Source organism: Canis lupus, chromosome 23, assembly GCF_048164855.1.
Source record: "Canis lupus baileyi chromosome 23, mCanLup2.hap1, whole genome shotgun sequence".
In the NCBI taxonomy this organism is placed as follows: Eukaryota; Metazoa; Chordata; class Mammalia; order Carnivora; family Canidae; genus Canis; species Canis lupus.
Window position 1 is genome coordinate 17,135,445 of NC_132860.1, and position 25,878 is coordinate 17,161,322.

Sequence of the window (25,878 nt, forward strand, 5' to 3'; positions counted from 1 at the left end):
TTAGGGTTTTTCCTTCTTACAGTGTTATAAATACACATACTCTCAAAAGAACTCTGGAAATCTGCAACTTTTGACTTTGCAAAGGAATAAAGTAAAGAAATGAAGAACTGAGCTAAAAACATATAAAACCCATTCAGATAGGCTCAGTATATCCATATTCCCATCATCCCACAACAAATTTATACTGCACATAATGTTCAGGACTATTTGAAAGTCAACTTCAAAGGACACAGGGTGAATTTATAAGAACTCTAGTCACAAAGGTTGTTTCTGAAAAATATACATTCTGACTCCTTTTCTTGCCTTCTGCATAGTAATTAGCTACCTACCTGATCTTGTCAATTTTACCTCTACCCAGGTTTCACTTCCAGTCTATTCATAAGACAAATGCCGTGCCCTCTAGGAGACTGTAACTATAGTTAAGGCTCCTCTTCTCAATCAGATTACCTTGGATTCTGTGATTAATCTCCACACCTCCTGACTCTTCTCCTAATTCTAATTGAGATAACCTTTCTAAAGCACAACTCTCATCAGATGACTTTCCTATTAAAAACTCCCCAACAATTCTTCATTGGCTATAAAATAGTCCCAGCTCTTTAACCTAACATTCAAGATCCTCAACAGTCTATTATCAATCCAAACTAGCTTTTCTGGTTTTTAAAAAATATTTATTTATTTAATCATGAGAAGAGAGAGAGAGAGACAGAGACAGAAGCAGAGACAGAGAAGCAGGCTCCATGCAGGGAGCCCGACATGGGACTCTATCCGGGGTCTCCGGAATCACGCCCTGGGCTGAAGGCGGCGCTAAACCGCTGAGCCACCCGGGTTGCCCCTATCTTTTCTGTTTTATTTACCACTATCACCTTTTGCACTCCACAGTCTGACGAGGCTTTAACTAATTGAAGGCCGTATAGCTGTTACTTTCCCACCTCGGTGACTCTGCTCAGAGTTCCCTCAACTAGAATGTCCATTCCTCTGTCATTTAAGTTGCCATCAGGTACAAGTCAGAAAACTCCTGTTACACTAGTTTAAAGAAAAATGGTATGTATTTTCTCACTTATTAAGAAATCCTGATATAAAGCAGCTCCCAGGGATCCCTGGGTGGCGCAGCGGTTTGGCGCCTGCCTTTGGCCCGGGGCGCGATCCTGGAGACCCGGGATCGAATCCCACATCGGGCTCCCGGTGCATGGAGCCTGCTTCTCCCTCTGCCTGTGTCTCTGCCTCATTCTCTCTCTCTCTCTGTGACTATCACAAATAAATAAAAAAATAAAAATAAATAAAAATAAAAAAAAATAAATAAATAAAGCAGCTCCTGGATTGGTTAATTCAAAGACCTAGCAGATCTTTCTTCTCAACTCATTGGATCACTATTAGCTCATGTCCCTTTCTTACACACTGACCGAGGAGCTGCGGTTACTATGATTGATGTAGGTTAGACTAACAAGGACTGACTTGTGAGTCATTTCAGGGAGTGGTAGACACCAAAACAAAATCAGGGTGCTGCTGGCAATGAAAAATGGGAACAGTGTGTGGGTAATCAGCTAATAGTTTCTGCCACACCTTTTTATTTCTGCATGGCTAAATTTGATGGCTCTTTAAAGGTCCAGCTCAAATCCCATCTCATCCATAAAGTCTTCACTAGCAAATTCTCCTACCTCTTCTAAACTCCAATAGCATTTTATTTATACTTCGTAATTAAATTCTACATTAAGAATAAAATTATTTGCATTCTTAGCTCTCCTAGTAGATAGGAAACTCCTGAAGGCAGGCACTCTATCTAGATTCATCCTTGTATTTCTTATGGCCTGTACTGCTTTGCACATGGTAGGAACTCAGTATATGTTGAGTGAACAAAAATCTATAGAGGAAATACTCATTTTAAATGACTAAGATAGGTTGAAGTTTTCCTTGTTGATTGATATAGTATAATACCAAAATTACATTCTCTCTCCATCTTTACCTCATAAAGTACTCAGCTGATATCAAAGATGCCAGTATAAATTGTAGAGAGCTGTGGGAATACGAATATCTGGTATCTGATCCCTTGGTATTCTGTTGCTCCTCTTTAGCAAACATGGAATTAATGTTTAAGATGTTTAATTTACTATCAGTCGAATTCTTTGCACCTTAGTATCTCTAACCATTACATCGGTGTGTGATAAAATACCTTCCTTAAGATTCTAAATAGAAAAGAACAAGTTTTAAAGATATAGGCAGGGGGATCCCTGGGTGGCGCAGCGGTTTGGCGCCGCCTGCCTTTGGCCCAGGGCGCGATCCTGGAGACCCAGGATCGAATCCCACATCGGGCTCCTGGTGCATGGAGCCTGCTTCTCCCTCTGCCTGTGTCTCTGCTCTCTCTCTCTCTCTCTCTCTTTCTCTCTGTGACTATCATTAATAAATAAATAAATAAATAAATAAATAAATAAATAAATAAATAAAAATAAAATAAAGATATAGGCAGGGATGCCTGGGTGGCTCTGTCAGTTAAGTGGCCAACTTTTGATTTCAACTCAAGTTACAATCTCGGGATCATGGGATCAAGCCCTGCAACAGGCTTCAGACTGAGTGCAGAGTATGCTTGAGTTTCTCTCCCTCAGCTAAGCAACAGAGCTCTCATTTGTGTAGTTTTTCTTGATTTTAGGTCTATTCTAGGGACATCTGGGTGGCTCAGTGGTTAAGCATCTACCTTTGGCTTGAGCCATTATCCCAGGGTCCTAGGATCGAGTCCCACATCAGGCTTCCCACAGGGAGCCTGCTTCTTCCTCTGCCTGTATCTCTGCCTCTCTGTCTGTCTCTCGTGAATAAATAAAATCATAAAAAAAAATCTACTCTAAAGAAATGTTTTATTTTCATTCCCTGGGTTCTTTTTGAAAGAATCTATGAGAAGTCAGTGTTGATATTAGAAAAAAAGAGTTGAAATCCAACATGAAAAACTGAGAGGAAACTTCATATTTCTTCATCTTAAGCAACTAAACAACTATGCTATAACCTTCTGTATTTACAAAAAGACCTTATCTTGACTGTTTGCCATCTATTATCATGATTATCTTCAAACAATATTTAATTCATTATTAAAAATAATCCAAATGATGTTTAAATGAAATATTTTATGGTAATAATATTAGAAAGATTAATGGGCTAATTAAAATTATGGACTAAGATGGCTATTAAACTTCATGAATTGTATTATTTTCATCCATCTTGTTACTTAGACCAAAATCTTGGCACCAGCTACTCTTCTCTTTTTCTCTCCTATCCCACAGTCAATCCCTAAGTGAATCCTGACAGGTTTTTCTTCAAAATGTATTAAAAATATGGTCAGTTTTCACCATCTCCACTACTACTACCCCCTAACTGGTCTCCCTGCTTCTGCTCTTGTCCCTATTATTCTATCTAGTCTCCGCACAACAACCAGCCTGTTCCACTTACATAATATGAAATGAAATCAAATCATATTACTATTACTCCTTAGCTCAAAACTTTCCAGTGACTTCCCATGCATTTGGAGTAAAAGCCAAAGTTACTACTATGATTAAGTGAAGTCTGTATGTTCTGTTTCCACCTCATCCCCCTACCCTTCCTTATCTTCTACCACTCTCCTTCCCTCTCTCATTCTAGTCCAGCCACCCTGAGCTCCTTGCTAGACTTCTTGTGCTCCTCACTAGGTGCACTTCTACCTAACAGTCTTTGCCCTTACTTTTCTTCCAACCTGGAATGATCTCCCCCAGATAGCCAAATGACTCATTTCTGCTCCTTTTCCAGTACTTAAATATTACCTTCCCTGTGAGGCCTTCTCTACAACCCTTCAGTATGTCCTCTTCTTTGTTTAACCTTCTCCGTAACACTTATTTCCATTTCATCTAATCTGTATTTTGTCTCTCCTACCTATAGAGTAGCCTCCATGAGGGCAAGGATTTTGTTTTATACACACTAGGTCACCAGTGCCTAGAGTAGTACACATAGCAGATAGTTATATGCATAATATCCACATAATGGGTACTCAGTAAATATTTGTTGCATGAATGCTTGATTACAGTAGTTTAGTTGGATAAACCTTGCTATTAAACACCAAGTTTATAGGACTTATTCCCTTATTTCTTCTGAAGTGTGCAGTTATAAAAGAAGACTGGCCTAGTTTCCTCAGCTCTGAAAATCTGTTATACAAGCCTCTGTAAATTCCTATCACCTTTAATTCTATATATTTGTCCTCTATCTCATATATAATCATTTATTACAAAGAATCTAACATTTGGATCTCCATATAGATTTTACCTCCCCCAAATATAATCAGTTTTAGAGATAGGTCTGCCATTTTCACAGTATAGAATCTCATTCATAGTTGATTCTCAATTTTTTTTCTCACTGCCTTCTCAAATAATAAACAGTTAATAAACTTCAGTTACAACTATTATTTTCATCCCAAATATTGAAATGTTGATATAGTAATTTTTTTAATATGTATCTATCTACTTCACCTTCCCATATCCCCATTGCCATCAACACATTTCAAAACCCTACCTACTTCATGCACAATTTTAAGGCCCTCTATATTTCTTCCTGCATTCATTTCTTTGTAAATATTTTCTGACTTTGCTAACTCTGATATGTATTTCATAGATTTCATTGCTTCTGTTCCCAGAGTATTCCATACCATCCCCTGTGCTAAAATAAAGTCTTTCACCTCACTAATCTGTCACTGATTACTTCAGGTTCTTCCAAGAACAGTGCCCTCTCAATTTCGATCACTTCAAAAGAAAATATATGTCCCACTCTATGACTCCCTGAGTCTTATTAAAGCAGTATTTCTCCTTACCTATTACCTCACGCTTGCCCCAAATATCTCCTCACATTAAGAATATAAGCTCCAGGGGGGGAGAGTTAACAATCTGTAGGCCACTAGTTCCACTTCATATTTTAAAAAGAAAAAAAAAAAGTTTTTTGCCAAAACTCAAAATAGCATTCTGGAAAGAATTTAACCACTTTTTGCTAGGATTTTTTTAATGTAATTTTCTTGCTTTAGTTTGGAAGTTTTGTTATAAGGTAGAACTTAAGATATTCGAGAAAGGAATCAGTTGTTTCAGTTGTAGTAGAATGGCATGCAGGTATTGAATTCAAATAAATCTTTTAGTTGAATTCTTTAAGAAATTAAAAAGAATTGTCAATACTGATCTCTAAAATTCATTTTTTTAGGTCTGGGAAAGTTGTCTGTCCCCATCAACTCTGAACAGGGTGATGCCTAATCAACCCTACAGGTTTATTTTGAGTATCAAATGAGATAAATGTCTGCAAGTATTTTGAATTCCATAAATATAGGAGACATGACATTTATTATTCATTTGCTCAAACTCTTTCCCTCTTGTTAGGTAATTTGCAAACCTTGAAAACTTTGATTTCCTCAGATGTTTGACTAAATATTTGTTCCCCCTTTTTGGGAAAAATTGTTCAGAGGAGGGGGATGGGTGATATAGGTGATAGGGAGTAAGGAAGACACCGGGTGTTGTACAGAAAGTGTTGAATCACTAAATTCTACACCTGAAACTAATAGTACCCTGCATGTTAACTAACTGGAATTTAAATTAAAACTTTGAAAAAATGGCCAGAGAAATTATGAACTTTTCTTTTTTCATTTTCTTTGTATTTTTAGATTAATAAAAGCACTGGCATTGTGGAAGCATCACGGATCATGAATTTGTACCAATTTATTCAGCTTTATAAAGACATCACAAGTCAAGCATCAGGAGTATTGGCCCAGAGCTCCACCTCTGAAGATCCTGATGAAAACTCATCATCTGTAACATCTTGTCAGGCTAGTCTTTGGATGGGAAGGTACATAATGCTTAAGTACTGTTTCTCTTCTTTTCCAGTATACAAACTACTGAAATTTCAGTATACTTTTCCTAGCATTCTTTGTGATATCTTAAATCACATTGCTTTTTATCTCAATTAATACTGTATCCCACATCAGGTTTTTGATTATTCTGGGCCTCAGGGCTCTGTTAGAGTGCTAAATTAAAGAAAAATTAAAGTGGTTTACACCAGGTAGTATTTCTACCAACCCAGTTTCCATGAGTGCACTCTCCATTCTCCATGCTTGCTTTTAATGACAAAAGATATTAATATCTCTCTTATAACAGGTATTTATGTTATTAGACAATTAAAGCCCTTCAGAGAATTAGGTCCAAGAATCTGGCAAAATCATTCCAGTTTTCCTTTAAAGTATCTGACTAATTAGAGCATTAAAAATTGTAAATATTGGCTCTAGGACTTGGCAGTCCATTCAGGAATGAACAAGGAGTTGGTGCACATACTGCATGTACTGAATTAACAGAAGGAAATGAAGTCAGCCAGGATTTTCTTTGATGGTGCTTGTTTACTCAGGCCTAATATATTATTGTTCTATCTAAACTTTCTTTTCCTTCTCTGTAATACTCTTGGCATGTGAAAGCTTCCACCTGTTGCCATTTGACAACTGTGACCATAATTTAAATTTGTAAATGCCTCATTGGAAAAAGTCTTACGTGGGTCCAGACATGTTGACATCCTGTCTTATTGTCATACTGAGTGGACAGCAAAAATCTGTATTGATAGTGTCTTTTACCTTAAAATTAAGAATATGCTTAGTAAGAATTTCTCTTTTATCACTTGATTTACAGTCGCATTTTCTGGTCCATTCTTAACCAACTGGTTTCCAATACTATATTGTAGTAAAATTTTATCTCCATTTATCATTTTCTGTTTCTCTTTATAAGATTATTTGGTTTTCTAGGTTTGGCTGTACAAGTGGTACTGAAATACTGAGTGAATTTTAGAACATGATAGGCAGTGTTTAGGCTTTTCTTTTCTGTATTTTGTAAACATACAGAAAGGTGTCTGATTTTCTGCTTTTCTTCCTCTCTTCAGAATGGTGGTTTTTTTGGTTGTTGTTCTGTTCTACTTAAGTATCTTGAAAGCTGAGAATAGGATTTACCAGGATATTTAAACTCTGTGGCAGCAAATGAAATGAAAGTAATACTTTTTTCTTGTTGTAGTCATCTCAGTGAAAGAAGTAAGGGTATTATCCCTGGAAAGTCAATGCCTGATTGGTAGGTCAGGACTACTTCTTGCCTTTGTATGATTTTTGGTTTTTAGTTATACCCTGATACTCTAGTTCATAGAAAAAGAGATTTTTCAAGTCGAAGGAGATTTTAAGAGATATTTATTTGGTTCAGTCTTATAGACATAAGAGATATTTAAGATATTTATTTGGTTCAGTCATATAGACATACATATTTTTATTAGTGGTTTACATTTATCAAGTACTTGTAGTGTATTAGGCATTTTGATGAGTCCTTTACATGTATAAACTCACTAAATCCTCACAACCCCATTGGGATACAATTACTGGCCTATTTCAGAGAAACTGAGGTTTATTTTTTATTTTGAAATCCATAGGTATATTTTATTGAATCCAACACAACCACTCTTTAACAAATGCCAATAATAGTTAAGAATCACAGAAATACCTCATACAGAAAAGTGGAGGTAAATAAAACATGATTTACTTATCTGAATTATATAAGATAAAACATCAGAGGTATCCAGGAGAAAAAAATAGCCAGATTCCCCAACATGAAGAGACGTAGCTTTCCAAAGGTTCACAGTTGCAGATGACAACATCTGTATGAGCAAGAATCACATGAGCACTCTTGGAAGCATAGCAGTCACTTTCACCTAATCACTACATATGCCAAGGACCTCTTCATCTTGGCCTGGAGCACCCATCACTCTCAAAGATCTGCAATTCACAGTATAAACATGGACTATACAATGTATAGTCAAGCTCTTGTATACCATGCTCGCATTTTCCAGGTTGATTCAAAATTGGTCTAATAACATTCTAGAACCCAATGCTGCAGAAGTAGAAAAGATAGCCTGCCAGACATTGCTGGGAAATGATAATGGGCTCTATTCATTCTATAGGTCCAAATATTGCTTTGTTGCTATTATTACTGTCTTTTTAGTTTTCAATATCTAAAATAAGATAATAAACAAAAATCCAAATTTTCTGTTTCTTTTAAAAATTCAGAATTCAACAGTGGACAGAGCTTCCCCATTGGCTACAAAGTAGCAACTGTACTCTGAAAAGAAAAGATGCATTCTCCCATTTATCCTACTTCCCACTATGTATTATTACATTTCCATGGACAGCTGCATTCACCTCCATTATTTATTCAGCTGCTATAATTCTCTTCCTTTTGAATTCTTATATAAATTTTTTGTATATTTTTTATTGGAGTTTAATTTGCCAACATATAGCATAACACCCAGCCCTCATCCCGCCAAGTGCCCCCCTCAGTGCCCATCACCTAGTCACCCCATCCCCCTGCCCCCCTCCCCTTCCACTACCCCTTGTTCGTTTCTCAGAGTTAGGAGTTTCTCATGTTCTGTCACCCTCTCTGATATTTCCCACTCATTTTCTCTCCTTTCCCCTATAATCCCTTTCACTATTTTTTATATTCTCCGAATGAATAAGACCATATAACGTTTGTCCTTCTCCGATTGACTTACTTCACTCAGCATAATACCCTCCAGTTCTATCCACGTTGAAGCAAATGGTGGGTATTTGTCATTTCTAATGGCTGAGTAATATTCCATTGTATACATAGACCACATCTTCTTTATCCATTCATCTTTTGATGGACACCGAGGCTCCTTCCACAGTTTGGCTATTGTGGACATTGCTGCTAGAAACATCAGGGTGCAGGTGTTCCAGCGTCTCACTGCATCTGTATCTTTGGGGTAAATCCCCAGCAGTGCAATTGCTGGGTTGTAGGGCAGGTCTATTTTTAACTCTTTGAGGAACCTCCACACAGTTTTCAAGAGTGGCTGTACCAGTTCACATTCCCACCAACAGTGCAAGAGGATTCCCCTTTCTCTGCATCCTCTCCAACATTTGTTGTTTCCTGTCTTGTTAATTTTCCCCATTCTCACTGGTGTGAGGTGGCATCTCATTGTGGTTTTGATTTGTATTTCCCTGGTGGCAAGTGATGCAGATCATTTTCTCATGTGCTTTTTGGCCATGTGTATGTCTTCTTGGTGAAATTTCTGTTTATGTCTTTTGCCCATTTCATGATTGGATTGTTTTTGTTTCTTTGCTGTTGAGTTTATTAATAAGTTCTTTATAGATCTTGGATACTAGCCCTTTATCTGATAGGTCATTTGCAAATATCTTCTCCCATTCTGTAGGTTGTCTTTTAGTTTTGTAGACTGTTTCTTTTGCTAAGCAGAAGATTTTTATCTTAAATCCCAGTAGTTCATTTTTGCTTTTGTTTCCCTTCCCTTCATGGATTTATCTTGCAAGAAGTTGCTGTGACCAAGTTCAAAAAGGGTGTTGCCTGTGTTCTCCTCTAGGATTTTGATGGATTCTTGTCTCACATTTAGATCTTTCATCCATTTTGAGTTTATCTTTGTGTATGGTGGAAGAGAATGGTCTAGTTTCATTCTTCTGCATGTGGATGTCCAATTTTCCCAGCACCATTTATTGAAGAGACTGTCCTTTTTTCCAATGGATAGTCTTTCCTGCTTTGTCGAATATTAGTTGACCATAGAGTTGAGGGCCCATTTCTCGGTTCTCTATTCTGTTCCATTGATCTATGTGTCTGTTTTTGTGCCAGTACCACACTGTCTTGATGACCACAGCTTTGTAGTACAACTTGAAATCCGGCATTGTGATGCCCCCAGCTCTGGTTTACTTTTTCAATATTCCCCTGGATATTCAGGGTCTTTTCTGATTCCACACATATCTTAAGATGATTTGTTCCAGCTCTCTGAAGAAAGTCCATGGTATTTTGATAGGGATTGCATTAAATGTGTAAATCGCCCTGGATAACATTGACATTTTCACAACATTAATTCTTCCAGTCCATGAGCATGGAATATTTTTCCATCTCTTTGAGTCTTCCTCAATTTCTTTCAGAAGTGTTCTGTAGTTTTTAGCGTACAGATCCTTTACCTCTTTGGTTAGGTTTATTCCTAGGTATCTTATGCTTTGGGGTGCAATTGTAAATGGATTGATTCCTTGATTTCTCTTTCTTCAGTCTCATTGTTAGTATATAGAAATGCCACTGATTTCTGGGCATTGATTTTGTATCCTGACACACTGCCGAATTGCTGTAGAAACTGAGGTTTGGACAAATAAATGACATGGCTAGAAATTGGCCTAGCTGAGATTCACATTCAAACCAGGCTGGCAATACAGCCATGCCCTAACTTCTGCATTATTACTCTTTTATGTGTGCTAAGCACTGTATGACAATGCTTCTTAAACTTTGTATTCAGAGGAAGAGCTTGAGAGTCCATCAAGTTCCCACATGGTGTCACTGCTGCTAATCTACCAATAACCCTTTGAGTAGTAAGACTCTTGCCACATTTAGCCAAGTGGTAGTCCGTCTTATACACCTGGAGGTATGTGGGACTCACTGCCTCAGAGATGCAAGCCTTTTCATACACAAATGGCTCTAATCACTATGAAAATTTTCCTTTTGCATTATATTCCTCACAGCAGCCCAAATCTGACTCTTGAGGCAGCATAGCCACAGACTCTAGAACCAAATTGCCTGTATTCAAATCCTGGCTCTACTCCTAACTGTGTGCCTTTGGACAAGTTATTAAACTCTTTTTCTGCTGTTCCCTCATTTTTTTTTTTTTTTTTTTTGAGGATGATGACAATAGTATCTGTTTCATAGGATTTTTGAGAGTTAAGTGAGTCAATATATGTAAAATGCTTACAACAGTGCCTGGCATGTAATAATGTCTGTAAGAGCTCACTTTCATTATTTTTAAATTATTACTGTATTCGACTCATTTCAGTGGCAGTAGCCTCTGAAATCCCACCAAACAAATCTATTCTTTCTTCTAGTCCTTCTAATATTTGTAAACATTATAAAATTATCACTGATCCTCTGTTCTGCAGGTTGAGCATCTCCAGTTCCTTTAGCTTTTGTTACATGAGTCTCTTTTATATCTGGGAGGCTTTCCTGGAAAATCCTTTATATCACTATCTCTTTCAGTGTAGGAGGCATAGAACTGAATACTCCATTCTACAAGTGGTCTAACAAGGACAAATAGAGCAAGACCTTTTCTCCTTCCTTCTTCTGGCTACTGTACTACTAGCACAAAATCAAGTAAACATAGTACAGTTTCTACTGGCTGCTTCTGTGTTTCCTGTTCTTTCTTTTACTTCTGTCCAAAGTGATGCTCTTCTTCATAGCCCTCTGCTCCTCACTTTTAAATTCTAACCTTCAGAAGTCTGTCCCTCTTTATGGGTTCAGTTATAGTCTCTTCTACTGACACCTTCCTTAGGTGTAAATTGTAAGCTCCTCAAAAGCAGAGACTCCAGTTTATCTGGGTCTGGTACAGAATGTAGCACCTAAGAGATGCTTAAACATTGAACTGAGTATATCTAGAAAATGAGATGCAAAAAAAAAAAAAAAAAAAAAAAGAAAATGAGATGCATGTATATCTAGGTTTTCTCAGTTTCCCCACTTTGATTCAGTGGCTATATTCTTTTGTCATCAGTTTAATCTCTTAAAACATCCTGATTTGTCTTTTGCAATGGCCCTTTACCAGGCCCTAATTTTCTCCCAGGTGAATTGCTGCTGAAGTAAGAATCTGATTGGTTTTCCTCCCTCTAGAATGTCCCTATCTGCACTCCCAATTAATCTTCCTGAAGTATTATTTCAGTGGGGGTTCACTTTTCTTTTGATCAACTCTGATTCTAGTTTGCCTATCAGAACAAGTTTAAACATATTATTTTGACATTCAAGGATCACTTCATCTCTCCTATATTTAAGCAACATTTGCTCTCAGTTTTCTCCCTGGAGCATCATGCCACGTCTTTGTTACACACATGCATCAGAGGTTTTGGGATTTTTTTTTTCCTACCTCCACAACTTTATTTATTCACCTAGAATGTCCTCTGGCTATCAAAGTTCTGTCACTTTTCAATCTCATCTTTCCAACAAATTTGAAATACTCATTTGTTCCTTCTTAGCACTTACTACTTGTATATTTGACATTTGCTTATATTCTTTTTGTTCAAATTGACAAATTTTAAAGTGGAATATCAATGTCTTGTATAAGCACAGCAGGGAATAAAAACATATTAGAGATACCTCCTTCCTTTAAGAAGTTTATAGTTAAGTGACTATACTTTTGAAATATTTAATTTTTTTAAGATTTTTATTTATTATTTATGAGAGAACAAGCAAGGGGAGCAGCAGAGGGCGAGAGGGAAGCAGACACCCTGATGAGCAGGGAGCTTGATGCAAGGCTGAATCCCAGGACCCTGGGATCATAACCTGAGCTGAAGGCAGACGCTTGACCGACTGAGCCACCTAGGCACACCAAAACATTTAAATCTTGCATAATTATGAAAGTAACACATGCTTGATGAAGAAAACCTGAAAATTGTAGAAGAGCATGAAGGATAAAAGCAAATTAACATCATTGTAAGAAACATTTACTGAGAACCTAAGACAAACTGCTTATATTCAAAGAACTTAGAGTTTGTAGATAGACCAACCAATTAACAGCCAATTAAAATTCAATATTTAAGTCCTTTAATTGAGGCAAATGTTGGTTTTTAGAGCACAGAGAAGATATTTTGAGCTGAGTTACTGAGGTTACAGTTTACCAAACTCACAAGGATATTCCAGGAAGGGAAACAAGGCACTCGACTCACTCAGGGGCACCCTACACTGGGGCTGAAGTAGAAGGCTCAACATCCTTTTCTTCCAAAAGGGTTCCTTAAGGACAGAGACTTCCTACCTTTTGTATTTACTGTAGCACCTGATTATTAAGACTAAGTTATTCTTTCATTTATATGCCCATTATCAGCATCAGCATGGTAAGATCCAAGGGCAAGGTCCATATTTTACAGAGCTTTGTATCCTGCATGACAAGTAAATCTATCAGTTGAATCTATTTATATAAATGTGATATGATTAAAATGGGCTGTTACTTTCAGAAAGAGAAAGTATTTCCAATTTTTGTTTATATATTCTTTTTAATCTTCACAGTATTATCCAGTTTTTCTTTATGAAATTTGTACCTCTTCATACTTCTTCCCTAAATATATGTGTTATCCCAAAAAATTGTTAATTTAGTCTGATTTTGCATGAGTCATGTTTTGCTTTATATTGAAGGTACATAGATGTTTGATAATGCTTTCTAAGGCAATGGAGACAAAGTTTAAAGCATGATAACAACAGAGAATATTATTGCTCCAGCTCAGTTTTCACATTGCAGGGTGAAGCAGCTGACTGATGAGGAGGAGTGTTGTATCTGTATGGATGGTCGAGCTGACCTCATCCTGCCTTGTGCTCACAGCTTTTGTCAGAAATGCATTGATAAATGGTAAGTTATCTGCTACCCTCATGGGATAGGCAAAGGTCAAATGGGAAAGTGTACATGAATAAACTTCAAAAAAGACAAAAATATTGTGGTTAAGTATAAGAGATTTTGTTCTTTAGTACTTTGAAATGTATGACATGCTTCCTCCTCCAGTTAAAAATATTTTTGTATTTAAAGTGTATAAAATGTGGCAATGTGTCTTAGTTTTTAACAGTTTACTTTTGATATAAGATTTGTGCGTGACTTGTCTAGAATCACAAACTTCCCTTTTTCTTCATTTTCCTCATTTCTATATTTTTTCCTCTGTATGTGATGAAAAGGAATAACATGAATCCTTGAATACTGATTACTGGACCTGGAGGGAACTTTAGAGATCAGCTAGTCAAGTTCATTATTTTACAAAATAAGAGTGAAGCCTTTAGGTGGCTTTATAATTGACATACAATAAACTACATATATTTAAAGTATAATTTGATATGATTTAACACATGTATACACCCATAAAAAAATCACAGTCCAGATAATGAACAAATTGATCACCCCAAAAGTTACTTTGTGCCCCACTGTAAAGTCTCCTTCCCAACCCTTCCTTCCAATCTCTAGACAACTAACCTGCTTTCGATCACTATAAAGTAATTTGGATTTTCTAGAATTTTTATAAATGAAATCATATAGCATGTGCTCTTTTTTCATTCAGCATAATTATTTTATCCATATTGTAGCATGTTATCAGTAATCCCTTTTTTAAAGATTTTATTTATTTATTTTTAGAGAGAATGAGCTTGAGCAGGGGGTAGGGGCAGAGGGAGGAGTAGAGAGAGAATCCCGATCCCACGAACCTGAGATCACGACCCCAGCCAAAATCAAAAGTTGGATGTTCGACCAACTAAGCCATGCAGGCACCCCACAGTAGTTCCAGGTTTTTTGTTGCTGAGTAGCATTCATTGTATATCATAGTTTATCTATTCACCTGTAATGGATATTGTGTTGTTTCCAATTTTGGCCATTATAAATGAAGCTACCATATACTTTTGTGGACAGGTCTTTCTATGAACATATATTTTGGTTTTTTCTTGGTTAAATACCTAGAAGAAGAATGTCTAGATCATATGGTGGATGTTTAACTTTTTAAGAAACTGCCAGCTGTTTTCCAAAGTGCTTGTGCCATTTTGCACTCCCATCAGCAACGTATGAGAGTTCTAGTTGTTCTACAACTTTGCCAATACTTAGTAGGGTCAGGCTCTTTTTTTTTTTTTTTTTTTTTTAATTTTAATTCCAGTGTAGTTAATATCAGTGTTAGCTTTGGATGTGCAATATATAGATTTAATAGTTTCACATACTACTCAGTGTTCATCGAGATAAGTGTACTCCTAGTCCCCTTCACCTCTTTCACCCATCACCCTACCCACCTCTTCTCTGGTAAGTATGGTCAGTCCTTTTAATATTAGCCATTCTAATAGATGTGTAGTAGTATTCATTCTTATTGTAGTTTTAGTTTGTATTTCCCTACTGACTGATGATGATGAGCATCTTTTCATATGCCAAATCTGTATGTCTTCTTTGGTGAAGTGGCCATTCACATCTTATTTCCTTATTGAGTTGTTTTCATATTAAGTTTTAGAATTCTTTCTATCGCTTCTTGGCCTTTTGGCTAAGATCAGGTGAAGTTTTAGAATTCTTTCTATATTATGAATACATGTCCTTTATCAGATATATGACTGACAAATATGTTTTCTCACTTTGTGATTTGTCTTTTCGTTCTCTTAGGAATCTCTTTGAAAGAGTAGGAGTTTTTAATTTTGATGAGGTCCAATTTATCAGTCTGATTTATGATTTATGCATAGTGATTTTAGTGTCATATCTAAGAAATCTGTCTAACCCAGCGTCACAAGGATTTTCTTCTATTCTTTGGGAAGTTTTATAGTTTTAGGTTTTACATTTAGGTCTGTGATCCATTTTGAGTTAATTTTTTATAGATGGTGTGAGGTATTAATCAAAATTCTTTTTTTGCCAATGGCTATCCAGTTGCTCCAGCACGTTTTGTTGAAAAGACCATCTTTTCTTCACTAAATTGCCCCTTAACCTTTACTGGAAATCAGTTGCTGAAATATATGTGGGTCTGTTTCTGGACTCTTATTTTGTTCCATTGATCTATTTATGTCATACCAATACCATGCTACCTTGCCTAATGTAGCTTTCTGAATCTGAATCTTAAAATTAGGAAGTGTAGGCTCTCCAACTTTGTTCTTTATCAAAGTTGTTTTGGTTATTCTAATTCTTTGCATTTCAAAATGAGTTTTAGAGTCAGTCTGTCAGTTTCTACCAAAAAAAGCTGTAAGGAATTTGGTTGGAATTGCATTAAATAAATAGATTGATTTGAAGAGAGTTTTCTTAAGAATATTCGGTTTTCCAGTCTATAAACACAGAATATTTCTTCATTTATTTAGGTTTTCTCGCATTTCTCTCATCAATTTTTGTAGTTTTCAGTATGGCATATCTTTGACAGATTTATCCCTAATTATTTTGAATTTTATACAATTTAAATAGTATATTTCAATTTCTGATCAGTGGTTGCTAGTATCTAGAAATACAATAGATTTTTATGTATCAATCTTACATTCTGCAAACTTATTAAACCCATTTACTAGATCTGATAGCTTTTTTGTAGATTCCATAGGACTTTCTTGAATATCTGAACATCCTTTTTTGAAAATATTTTTTCTGGATATAGAATTCTAGATTGATACTATTTTTTCTCTCAGTACTTTAATGATGTTGCTCCACCCTCATTTTTCTTACCTTATTTCCCATGAGAAATATGCTATCAACACTTATCTTTTTGGCCCTGTAGGTAATGTGTTGTTGTTTTTTTTTAAATTTAAGATTTATTTGTTTGAGAGAAAAATCATGGGGCAGATGGAGAGGGAGAGAAACAAGCAGACTCCCCACTGAGTGCAGAGCCCATGTAGGACTCAATCCCAGGACCCCAAGATCGTGACCTGAGCTGAAACCAAGAGTCAGAGGCTTAACGAACTGAGCCACCAGGGAATCCCTGGTAGTGTTACCATTTTTCTTTCTGGCTGCTTTTAAGGATTTTTTCTTTATCATTAATTTTGAGCAGTTTGATTATGATATGCCTTCCAATAATCTTCATGTTCCTTATGCATAGGGTTCATTGAGCTTCTTGGATTTGTAGGTTTATTGTATCATCAATTTTGAAAATTTTTCAGCCATTATTTTCTTAAGTATTTTTTTCTGTACTCTCCCTTCTTCTGGGACTCAAATTACACATATATTAGATCACTTCAAGCTGTCCCATGGTTCATTGCTGTTATTTTCCTTTTTGAAATAATTTCCTCTGTGTTTCATTTTGGATAGTTAAAATTACACTCTTTTCAAATTCACCAGTCTTTCTTTCTGCAGTGTCTAACTTATCATTAGTCCAATCCAGTGTATTTTTTGCTTCAGATATTACAGTTTTCACATCAAGAAGTTCGAGTTTTTAAAATGTCTTCCATGCCTCTATTTCATGTTTGTTCTGTCTTCTAGTGTTTTTAGCACATAGACTACAGATATGATAACTGTTAATCTTCTTGCCTGCTAGTTCTAACATCTGTGTTCACTTGGTTTTGATTGGTTTTGATTTTTTTCCTCTTCATTTGGGGTTGTATTTTTGTGTTTCTTTTTATGCCTGGTAGTTCTTGACTGAGTGCCAGACATTGTGATTTTTACCTTTTTGGGTACTGGATATTTTTGTATTGCTATAAATATCTGTGAGCTTTGTTCTGGAATATAGTTACTTGGAAACAGTTTGATCCTTTTGGGTCTTGCTTTTATGATTTGTTAGGCAGGACCAGAGCAGTGTTTAGTTGAGAGCTAATTATGCCCCCCTAATGAGGCAGGACCCTTCAGAGTACTCTGCTCAGTGCGGGAGTTAGGAAGCTTTCCAGTCTGTCTGGTGAGCAGGCAATACTCCAAGCCCTGTATGAGTTTTGGGTACTGTTCCTTCAAATCCTTTTGGGTGATTCCTGAGCCTCAGGTAGCTTCCTCACATGCACATATTGATCATGACTGCCGAATATACTCTAGGGGGACCTTCAGTAGTTTCCAGAATTCTCCCTTTATGCAGCTTTTTGCACTTAAGTACTTCAGTACTCTGCCCTGTGAACTCTAGCTGCCTTGGCCTCCTGAGAGTCTCAGCTGTGTCTCTTCAACTCAGAGAGTTTGCCAGGCTCCATCTGGACTTCTGTTTACTCTGCAGCCTAAAAACTCTCAAGGCAATAAGCTGGCAGTTATAGGGCTCACCTTCTTTGCATCCCATCCTCAGGGATGATTGCCTTGTGTTGTCTGATGATGTGTTGAAAGCCTTGTTTCATGTATTTTTCCAGTGTTCTAATTAAGTCGGAAGATAAATCTGGTCTCTATTGGCCAGAAGCAGAAGTTGACTCTTAGAATCGTGACTTTTGTGCACAGAAGAGAACATGTAATTATCTTAATAAAATATCTCTGAGGAACCAGAAATGAATCTGAATAATATATGCCAGCTCTAGCTTTCACATTTAGTTTTTGGAACAGATTTCTAAATTTTTGTACAAAAGCCAAAGAACAATTGATATAATTTAATTACTTTGGTCTCACTTTTCACTGAGAAATGAAGAGAAAAACATTCTCCCTGCATCACATGTTTCTGGCTCAAATGTGGTATTTTTGAAATTTCCAAAATAATATTTGTCAAGACAAAAAAAAATCCCTTCGGAAAACATAATCTCATTCAAGTGTTCATATATAAGTTCTTTCTCTATCAGAAAAGTTATTCTGCATGTAAGGTTCATCTTCTGTTCTAAACCTTGAATGCTTCCATTCCCTTGTTTTTAGCTACAGAAGATAGGGAAAAACTCAAATGTCCTCTCCCGGAGACTAATTAAATGAATTCTGCCCTGTCCATACAGTGTTCTGTTTAAAAAGAACAGACAGCTCTAGCATGTACTGCTACATAAGGGCCTATAAGATATACTGACAAGTAAAAATAAATAAATAAAAACAGTAATGTATATATACACACAACCTTAATCATGCTTAGCCTATCTCTAGAAGAATATGTAAGAAACTAGTAAAAGTAGTTGCCCCTGGGGATAAGAATTAAAGATTAGGGTGGAAAGAGATTTATTTTTCACTGTATACTTTTATTGCTATTTACTTTTTTTAAAGCCATGTACATGTATTACTTTTCAAGCACACCTATTTTTTAAAAAGAAGAAAAAGAAAACAAACTGTTCTTTATTTGACTCTCTGATAGGAGTGATCGACACAGGAATTGCCCTATTTGTCGCCTACAGATGACTGGAGCAAATGAGTCTTGGGTGGTATCAGATGCACCCACCGAAGATGATATGGCTAACTATATTCTTAACATGGCCGATGAGGCAGGCCAGCCCCACAGGCCATGACCTTGGGGTGAAGGTCTTCTGTTGCTATTATGAGCTACAAACACTTTGGTCATGGGAGAAGAATGCAGGGATATTGTGGCACAGACACAGAGAAATCAATTTTCCCTACCCTCTTATTTTCGCTATTCTGACAATTTGTTCCATTTCTTTTGATAAACTTTCCATGTCTTCCATTTATAGTAAACTAAAATTTGCTACTGTTTTAGACCATATTTTTCTATTATTTATCTGTTCTAATATATATTAGAACTAATTGCTCTTGAATCCTTTGCTGAGGTAACAGCAACATTTCCAGAGGCTTCTGAAACACTATTTTTCAGGGCAGGAGTATTCTGGAATCTATTTAGTTAGGTTTAAAATAAACCTTGAATGTTAAAAAGTTGTAGCCATCTGAGAGAAAATTTGAAGTGACTGAAAATGTAGAATATATCAAAGTGCATGTTACTACTTAGTCTTTCTGCTGGAATCTAAGGAGTGTGTATGCCCCCTTGTGGTTAATTATTGCTCCTTTAATAATTTTTACTTGAAATGATCCACAATTATTTCATAACTTTAACAGTGTGTTTTGGAACTACATGTTTTTTACTTAAAAGCTTCCCCCCCCCCATGCTAATTTGGGTGAGAACTATAAAGCTGGGTGTGACTTTGCCTTGTAAATGGATTTCTGCTGGGGAATCTTCTTGGCTGTTCGGGATATGGCTTTCCCACAGCTGGGAAAGTGTTCTAAATAGCTTTTGAAAAAAAAAAAAATAGCTTTTGATAATGCTCATGCATCTTGGAGTTTCAGAAGGAAATTTTTCTTCATCACAAATCCTGAATTTTGTATTTCCAAATTATGATAAATCATTCAGTATTGGTTCGTGGTGCTTTTATTTTCTTAACTTGAAGGCATCTTTCTGATGTTTCAAAGTCTTCAAATTTCTTACATTATTAAGAGAGAAGAAAATAAGGTATAGCCTTTTAAACACCTACAATAAACACCTCTGAAAATTAGGAGATAATTTGGCTTTCTACTATTTCACTGTACTTCCTTTGAAATACTCTGAGAAAGTGTAGTCATGATGGAATTATGATTTTCAGTGACACTTCATTTTTTTAAAATCTTGCTTATAAAGTAAAATTTTTGTTTTATGTTAAACATTAACATTTTAGCATATAATAAAACTAAAACCTGATGTCTCCTTTAAAAAGGTATGTTAACATTCCATGTAACTTTTCTGACTTATTAATGGTAAGTTGCAGATATTACTATTTTCCAAAATACCAAAGTACACCTTTAAGTTGCTGCTTATTGATGGAATTTTTGGATACTAGGATTTTAATAGGCATGCAAATTAAATAATTCATTTCTATAAAAAAATGTCTGACCAAAGGTAGCTTGATTTGACCCAAAAAATACTGATAATTAATAGGCTGACATTCATGATGGAGAGAGCTCAGTACCAAATAGCTAAACACTCACTATGGATGTTTATACAGGCAAGGTATCAGGGAATCTGTCGTATCAACCTGGCAATACATTTGATGGTTTGTGTGACCTTGAAAAAGTCCCTTCTGCTAGTTTGTTGGTTCCTTCTTTAGAAATTGAGATTTTTCTGTGGTTTTCATATTTTATTTCAGCAGTAGAACCTTTTTTTTTTTTTTTTCAGGTAAAATCTTACTCAGAACCCCTACACATACATGCTACCTACCCTGTCCCACACACGCATACCATCCCTCTATATGAAAGTCATATTTTATTTTATTAATATAAATGTCCTTATGGAAACTTTATATGCCATAATATATTTTATAAAGTCAACCGAGAAAAACATGTATAATACATTGGTAATATCCAGGATATTTGGATTTGGTGAGTAATACAGCTACATGATGGCAGTTTTTTAAGTTAATTTTTTTTCAAAAAACATTTTTTTAATTAAATTCAAGTCAGATTTGCAGAACCTTGAATCTCCTCCATCTGTCTTAGTATTCCATGAAACATATTTTGAAAACCTTGGGATAGATGATGTCAGACTTTTCCAGCTCTGAGATTCCAAACTGTCCTTTTGGATTAAGCTTGCTGAGTTTAACTCAGATTGCCTAATTGAAGACTGTTTCTGAAAATGAACAAAGTTGCCATACAGGGTTTTGGATCTTTCCAGGTATAGCCGATGATCTTATCCCTCAAAATCCTTCACCTTTCAAGGAATTATTTGACAGTAAACCCAGCGACTTGATGTTGCCCAAACCTTTTTACTTTCCAATATGAGCTCCAGGTCACTAACTGATCTACTGTGAAATAGAAAGTGTTTTTATTAGTCTTATTAAATAAATGAGCACAGTTTTTTTGCCCACTCCATTATACTGGGTGGTAATTCTTTAGATGTGAATGTTAGGTAGGTTCTACTATTATAACTAATCATAAAAGTTGTAAATTTGCTTAACGGATGAAATGTACACTTTTTGAATACTGTATAGCTTTGTCTTTTTCAAATATGAAGTACTTAAATGCACTAAGATAGGAAATATGATGTGTGCCTTGTAGGATCTGTGAAATGTTTTCATGAAGTCTAAGGAATTTGTTTTATAAGTTATAAAGTTAACTCTGTAACAAGAAGTTTACTCATATTGTAATGCTATAGAACTTTAATTTGAGAAAATGTACTTGACTAGGTACTGAATTTAGAAGTTGAGAATAATAGTATCTGCTTTATTCTTAGGGCAAACTGGTATATTGTGCAATAATCTTTAGCAAGTAAATTTTAGATTATTGAAGAGACTTTTTTCTTACCTAGTTTCACATTCTTATATACTAAATGTTTATATTCCTTAGAGGACTATTTTGTATTGTGCTCTGGGGAGTTGTGATGTTTGTGTGCTATGTTTTAAAGTTCATCTCAAATTGGATTCAATTTCCTTATACCTAATATATATCTGAGTTATAAGGCTGCTTGAAAATACCTTTTGGTTCTGTGATTTTTAACACTGGAAAGTTGGGATTCATTAAAAGGCAGTCTCCAGAATTTGTGTTTTTAACTGGTTTTTCTTTCTTTCTTCATTTTCTTCATTAAGTCAAACTTACTTTGTCTATCCAGGAATAAGAAAACTAGTTGGAGATTAGGGAAATCAGCTAATCACCCACATTATGATGGGCAACATAATGACAATATGATACAAATAGTAAATAGTTGACAACATACTTTAATTTGTTCTCATGTCTTTTTATCCTGTTGGACAGTAAAAAGTAATAGATAAAATACTCCACCCTATGGTAGTTTTGATGTTTACCTTGCAAAATCATTTCCAGAATTAAGGAATATAATTAGAGAAGCCAGTTAGAATCTTAGTGCTGGGAAGAGGAAAGCCATAAGAAAGAACAGTAGTTTATCATTTAATTTGCTGATGTACATCATCTGTAAGAAGTACACATTTTAGTATCAAGAGACATAAAAGCTTCCTCAGAGATATAGTTTGATAATCTTGCAGCTGTTTATAGCCTTACTCTCTGACATCCTTGATCTTTCTGATAAAATACTTAAAGGAAAGGTTGAAGATTTTTAAATTTCCAAGAAACTGTTTTTCTGATTAATGTTCCCTCATTGCGGTTAGTTATATTTGTTCTTTATAACAGTCATAGTTCTGGTATCGAGTACTTAGTTGTATTACCAACATATCCCCTTCAGTTCGGTCTACAAGCCCCAAAAGAGGTGAGTATTGTTTCACCAATGCAGCACTCAGAAACAAGCAAAGAGAAAGCCAGAGGGTTGTGCTTTCAACTCTGCTTTATTCCAAGATAAGAAGAAATAAAGGCCCAGAACAGGCCTTGGTACATACCCTCCCAGGGGCTGTGATTTGTTTTCATGTGGCAAAGAGCAATGTCGTTAATCATTTCAACAGCACAGTTTGAAGTAATATATACATGAACTTGAGCCTTTTAGAGTAAGGGATACATGCCTGAAAATGTGTTCTTTTAGAAACATGAGCTAGTGTACACTTGCCTTTGATTCCAACTGTGAACAAAAGAAAGTGGAGATTTATCACCACCACCCCCAAAAGCCAGTCAGGTACAAAGATGTGATTAAAGTGCAAAGCACTATTCAAAAAGGTGTCTGAAAAGATTGCAGGACACGTAAAATCAAACAAGTTTTGGCTAAATAGACTCAAGTAATATCCAGCTAAAAGGAACACGTGTGGCTTTGCTCAGGAACTGTAACAGGGCAGAAGTTAGAGGAAAAAGATAGCAAAGGTTTACCTTCTGGGTCTACTGAGCTTCAGTTTAAAAGTTTTGAGTATTTCTTTGAATGTCATCCATGTCTGAGTATTAGTAAAAGATAAATTAGTAGTTATTATTGATAGCTTTTCATGATGCCCGATCTTTTTTTAATGTTTTTATTTCAATATAGTTGACACACAATGTTACATTAGTTCAGGTGTACAACGTAGTGATTCAATTTCTCTATACATTATGCTCTGTCGCCACAAGTATGGCTAGCCACGCTGTCACCATATGACACTATTACAGTATCATTGACTCTTCCTTATGCCTTTTATTCCTGTGACTTATTCATTTCATAACTGGAAGCCTGTTATCTCCCCCTCCCCTTCCTATGTTATCCATCTGCCCATCCCTTTCCTCTGGCAACCAACAGTTTATTCTCTGTAGTCTGATTCTGCTTTCTGTTTGTTTATTCATTGGTTTTGTTTTGCTTTAAACAGTATTAACTTGAAATAATTTTAAATTATTGAGCCATAGTCCTAACAGACTTTATTTAATAATTAAAAATAAATACTTGGTACAGATAAAATGACAATGAAAAACTATAATAATTGCTATGTTAGGACAAATGTATACAAATGGGGGCTTTTCAAAAATAATGCCTAAGGTAAACACTGGGTTTTCAGTTAATTTCATCATTAGCTGGAAGAGCACACGTCTGCCTAATAAACAGACTACATTTACTGTCCTGTATGCTAAGTTAACCAGTGGAGGGGATAAGCATTATAAAGTCACAGGACAAGACCATCTAAATAAGCATTTTCACAAGCAAAAATAGAGTTCTTCTAAGTATATAATAATTCAGAAGAGCTTCTCATAATCTGCACTTGCCCACAGAGATAGAAAGGTCCTTGAGCGGCTTGTTGAATACTTGGAGCACATCTCCTTAAAAAGTTGCCAAAAGAGAAATTCATTCAGTTATTCAATGTACATTTATTGAGCACCTACTATGTACCAGGCACTAGTAACACAGATGAAGAGTACATTGGTAAAGCTTAAATTCAGATTGGTCTTCAAAAATGCTTTCTGATGAATCACTAAATTCTACCTCTGAAACTAATAATACACTATATGTTAATTAACTGATTTTAAATTTTTAAAAAATGCTTTCTACCTGGCCCCCTGGGACCACTTGTATCTTCTGAAGAAGTCTACATGTTAGGTAAGGGAGAAATTCCTTAAAGGTGGAATTTACCTTTAAAAAAAAAATGCGGAGGTTATAGTGATTAAAAAAAAATCTAACATCTGTGAGGCCTAATGGAATAGTGGGGGAAAGGACTGGATTAGGAGTGGGGAAACTAGTTCTGCTTCTATTATTATCTTTGTGACCTCAAGCAAATTTCACCTCTCTGGCCCTAACTCTTCATAATAAAATGGTAAGTGGGCTACAATCAGAATATTAGAACTAAAAGGAACAGAGATTATCTAATCCTATGTTTTCCAAGTTCAAGTGAAAATATGTAGAAGGCCCAGTGTAAAAGTGATGAAAGCAGAGTTGCTTGGAAGAAGGCAGCACCCAGAATCTCCCCAACCCTGGAGGAGGATTCACAGAACAACATTTGAAAACCACTCATCTAGTCCAAACTCTTTTCAGGTGAGATAACCAAGACACAGAATAGGAGCAATTGGTTCAGTGTGCACATTTGTTTTCCTAAATAGAAAGGAGGGCAGTGGGCTAAATAAAACTGTAAGAAATTCATAAAAAATGCAAATTGTCAATAAGGATGTTTTCTATTTTAATTCTCTCAAAGTAGTTCCTTTATGAAAGGGAGCTTTGAAATTGGTTTTGTTTAAGGCAGCCAGCCAGCCAGAGGCTGAAATGAACAACTACCAACTAGCCTGCAGGGTCGATAGCGGATTTTGGCAGAAAACCACACAGACCTCGTGTCAGTAGGCACTGGACCTCGTAAGATCCTGGCCCCAACAATGCAAGCACTAGCAGTTTCAAGGGAAATATTTGGAAAATTTGGAAGGAGTACAGACAAGTGTCCAGCTCCCAGATCCCCAAGGAGGAGTCACCATCTATTACTCAGAAATACTAAACAGAAGTGGGCATGTTAGATCTTAAAGTGAACAGTGCAACCAAAATCACTAGTTTGAAAGTTCTTTAGAGGCATCCTCTCCTTGGAGGACAGTCCTAGTTTGGTATCTTGATCACTGTTAGTCACAGCTGACTTGAAATTAAATCAGAAAGTTGAAATGCACGTCCACTGCTGGACCTATTTGGTCAGAGCTGTGATTTCTTCTGATTTCATGGCATCAGACAGGAAGCTGAGCTCATTGCATAAGGTCTCATATCGGAACGCCATCCGGATCTGAGCAACATTTGTCTTTCGAATATCATTTCCTTCAGGTCCTTCTTTATAATAATTTTGTCCCAGAAACTTTTGCTTCTCCTGTGGAACCAGAGAAGTACAAATGAAACCATATACCTTAGGTTCATTTTCTGTATCCACATGGCGGCTTTGACATTAGCCACCAAATCAGACCAGTCCCCCTGAAGTTGATCCTCCACCAGGACATCATTCCCCACAGAGTTCTTAAAAATTCCTCCTGGCCTCTGTCCTCAAGGATGTCACCCTGACACCCACATTCATTCCCTTCATTTCTGACTATGCTTTCCTTGCTCAGAAGGGAAAAATAAGACCTCCAAGAGCTGCTGGCAATGAAGAAGGCAAGATTGAAGGCGTGAAGACTCTTAACTCCCACCTGAGAGTTGACACAGGTGTTTCTGGGGAGGCCCAGTCTTAGGAAGCAGGTCTACATAATTGAATCTTGAGC

At 36.1% G+C, this 25,878-nt stretch overlaps 2 protein-coding genes across 14 annotated transcripts in view; one reads left to right on the forward strand and one right to left on the reverse strand.

Annotated features, from left to right (window-relative positions):
- RNF141 (ring finger protein 141) overlaps window positions 1–25,878 on the forward strand; it is a 41,948-nt gene that overhangs the window by 14,644 nt on the left and 1,426 nt on the right. For 2 of the 3 annotated variants that reach the window (XM_072794097.1, XM_072794098.1), the window contains 3 exons: window positions 5,645–5,826; window positions 13,288–13,395; window positions 18,689–24,769. In XM_072794097.1, the coding sequence (XP_072650198.1) occupies window positions 5,645–5,826; window positions 13,288–13,395; window positions 18,689–18,839 (441 nt within the window). In that variant the 3' untranslated portion in view covers window positions 18,840–24,769. Of the gene's footprint in view, window positions 1–5,644; window positions 5,827–13,287; window positions 13,396–18,688; window positions 24,770–25,878 lie in introns of those variants that run through there. The other variant, XM_072794099.1, reaches the window with a different exon arrangement.
- The window catches only part of AMPD3 (adenosine monophosphate deaminase 3), a 48,932-nt gene continuing 44,234 nt past the window's right edge, over window positions 21,181–25,878 (reverse strand). For all 11 annotated transcript variants that reach the window (XM_072794085.1, XM_072794091.1, XM_072794092.1 and 8 more), the window contains one exon: window positions 21,181–25,493. In XM_072794085.1, coding sequence (XP_072650186.1) covers window positions 25,317–25,493 — 177 coding nt within the window. In that variant the 3' untranslated portion in view covers window positions 21,181–25,316. The remainder of the gene's footprint in view (window positions 25,494–25,878) is intronic.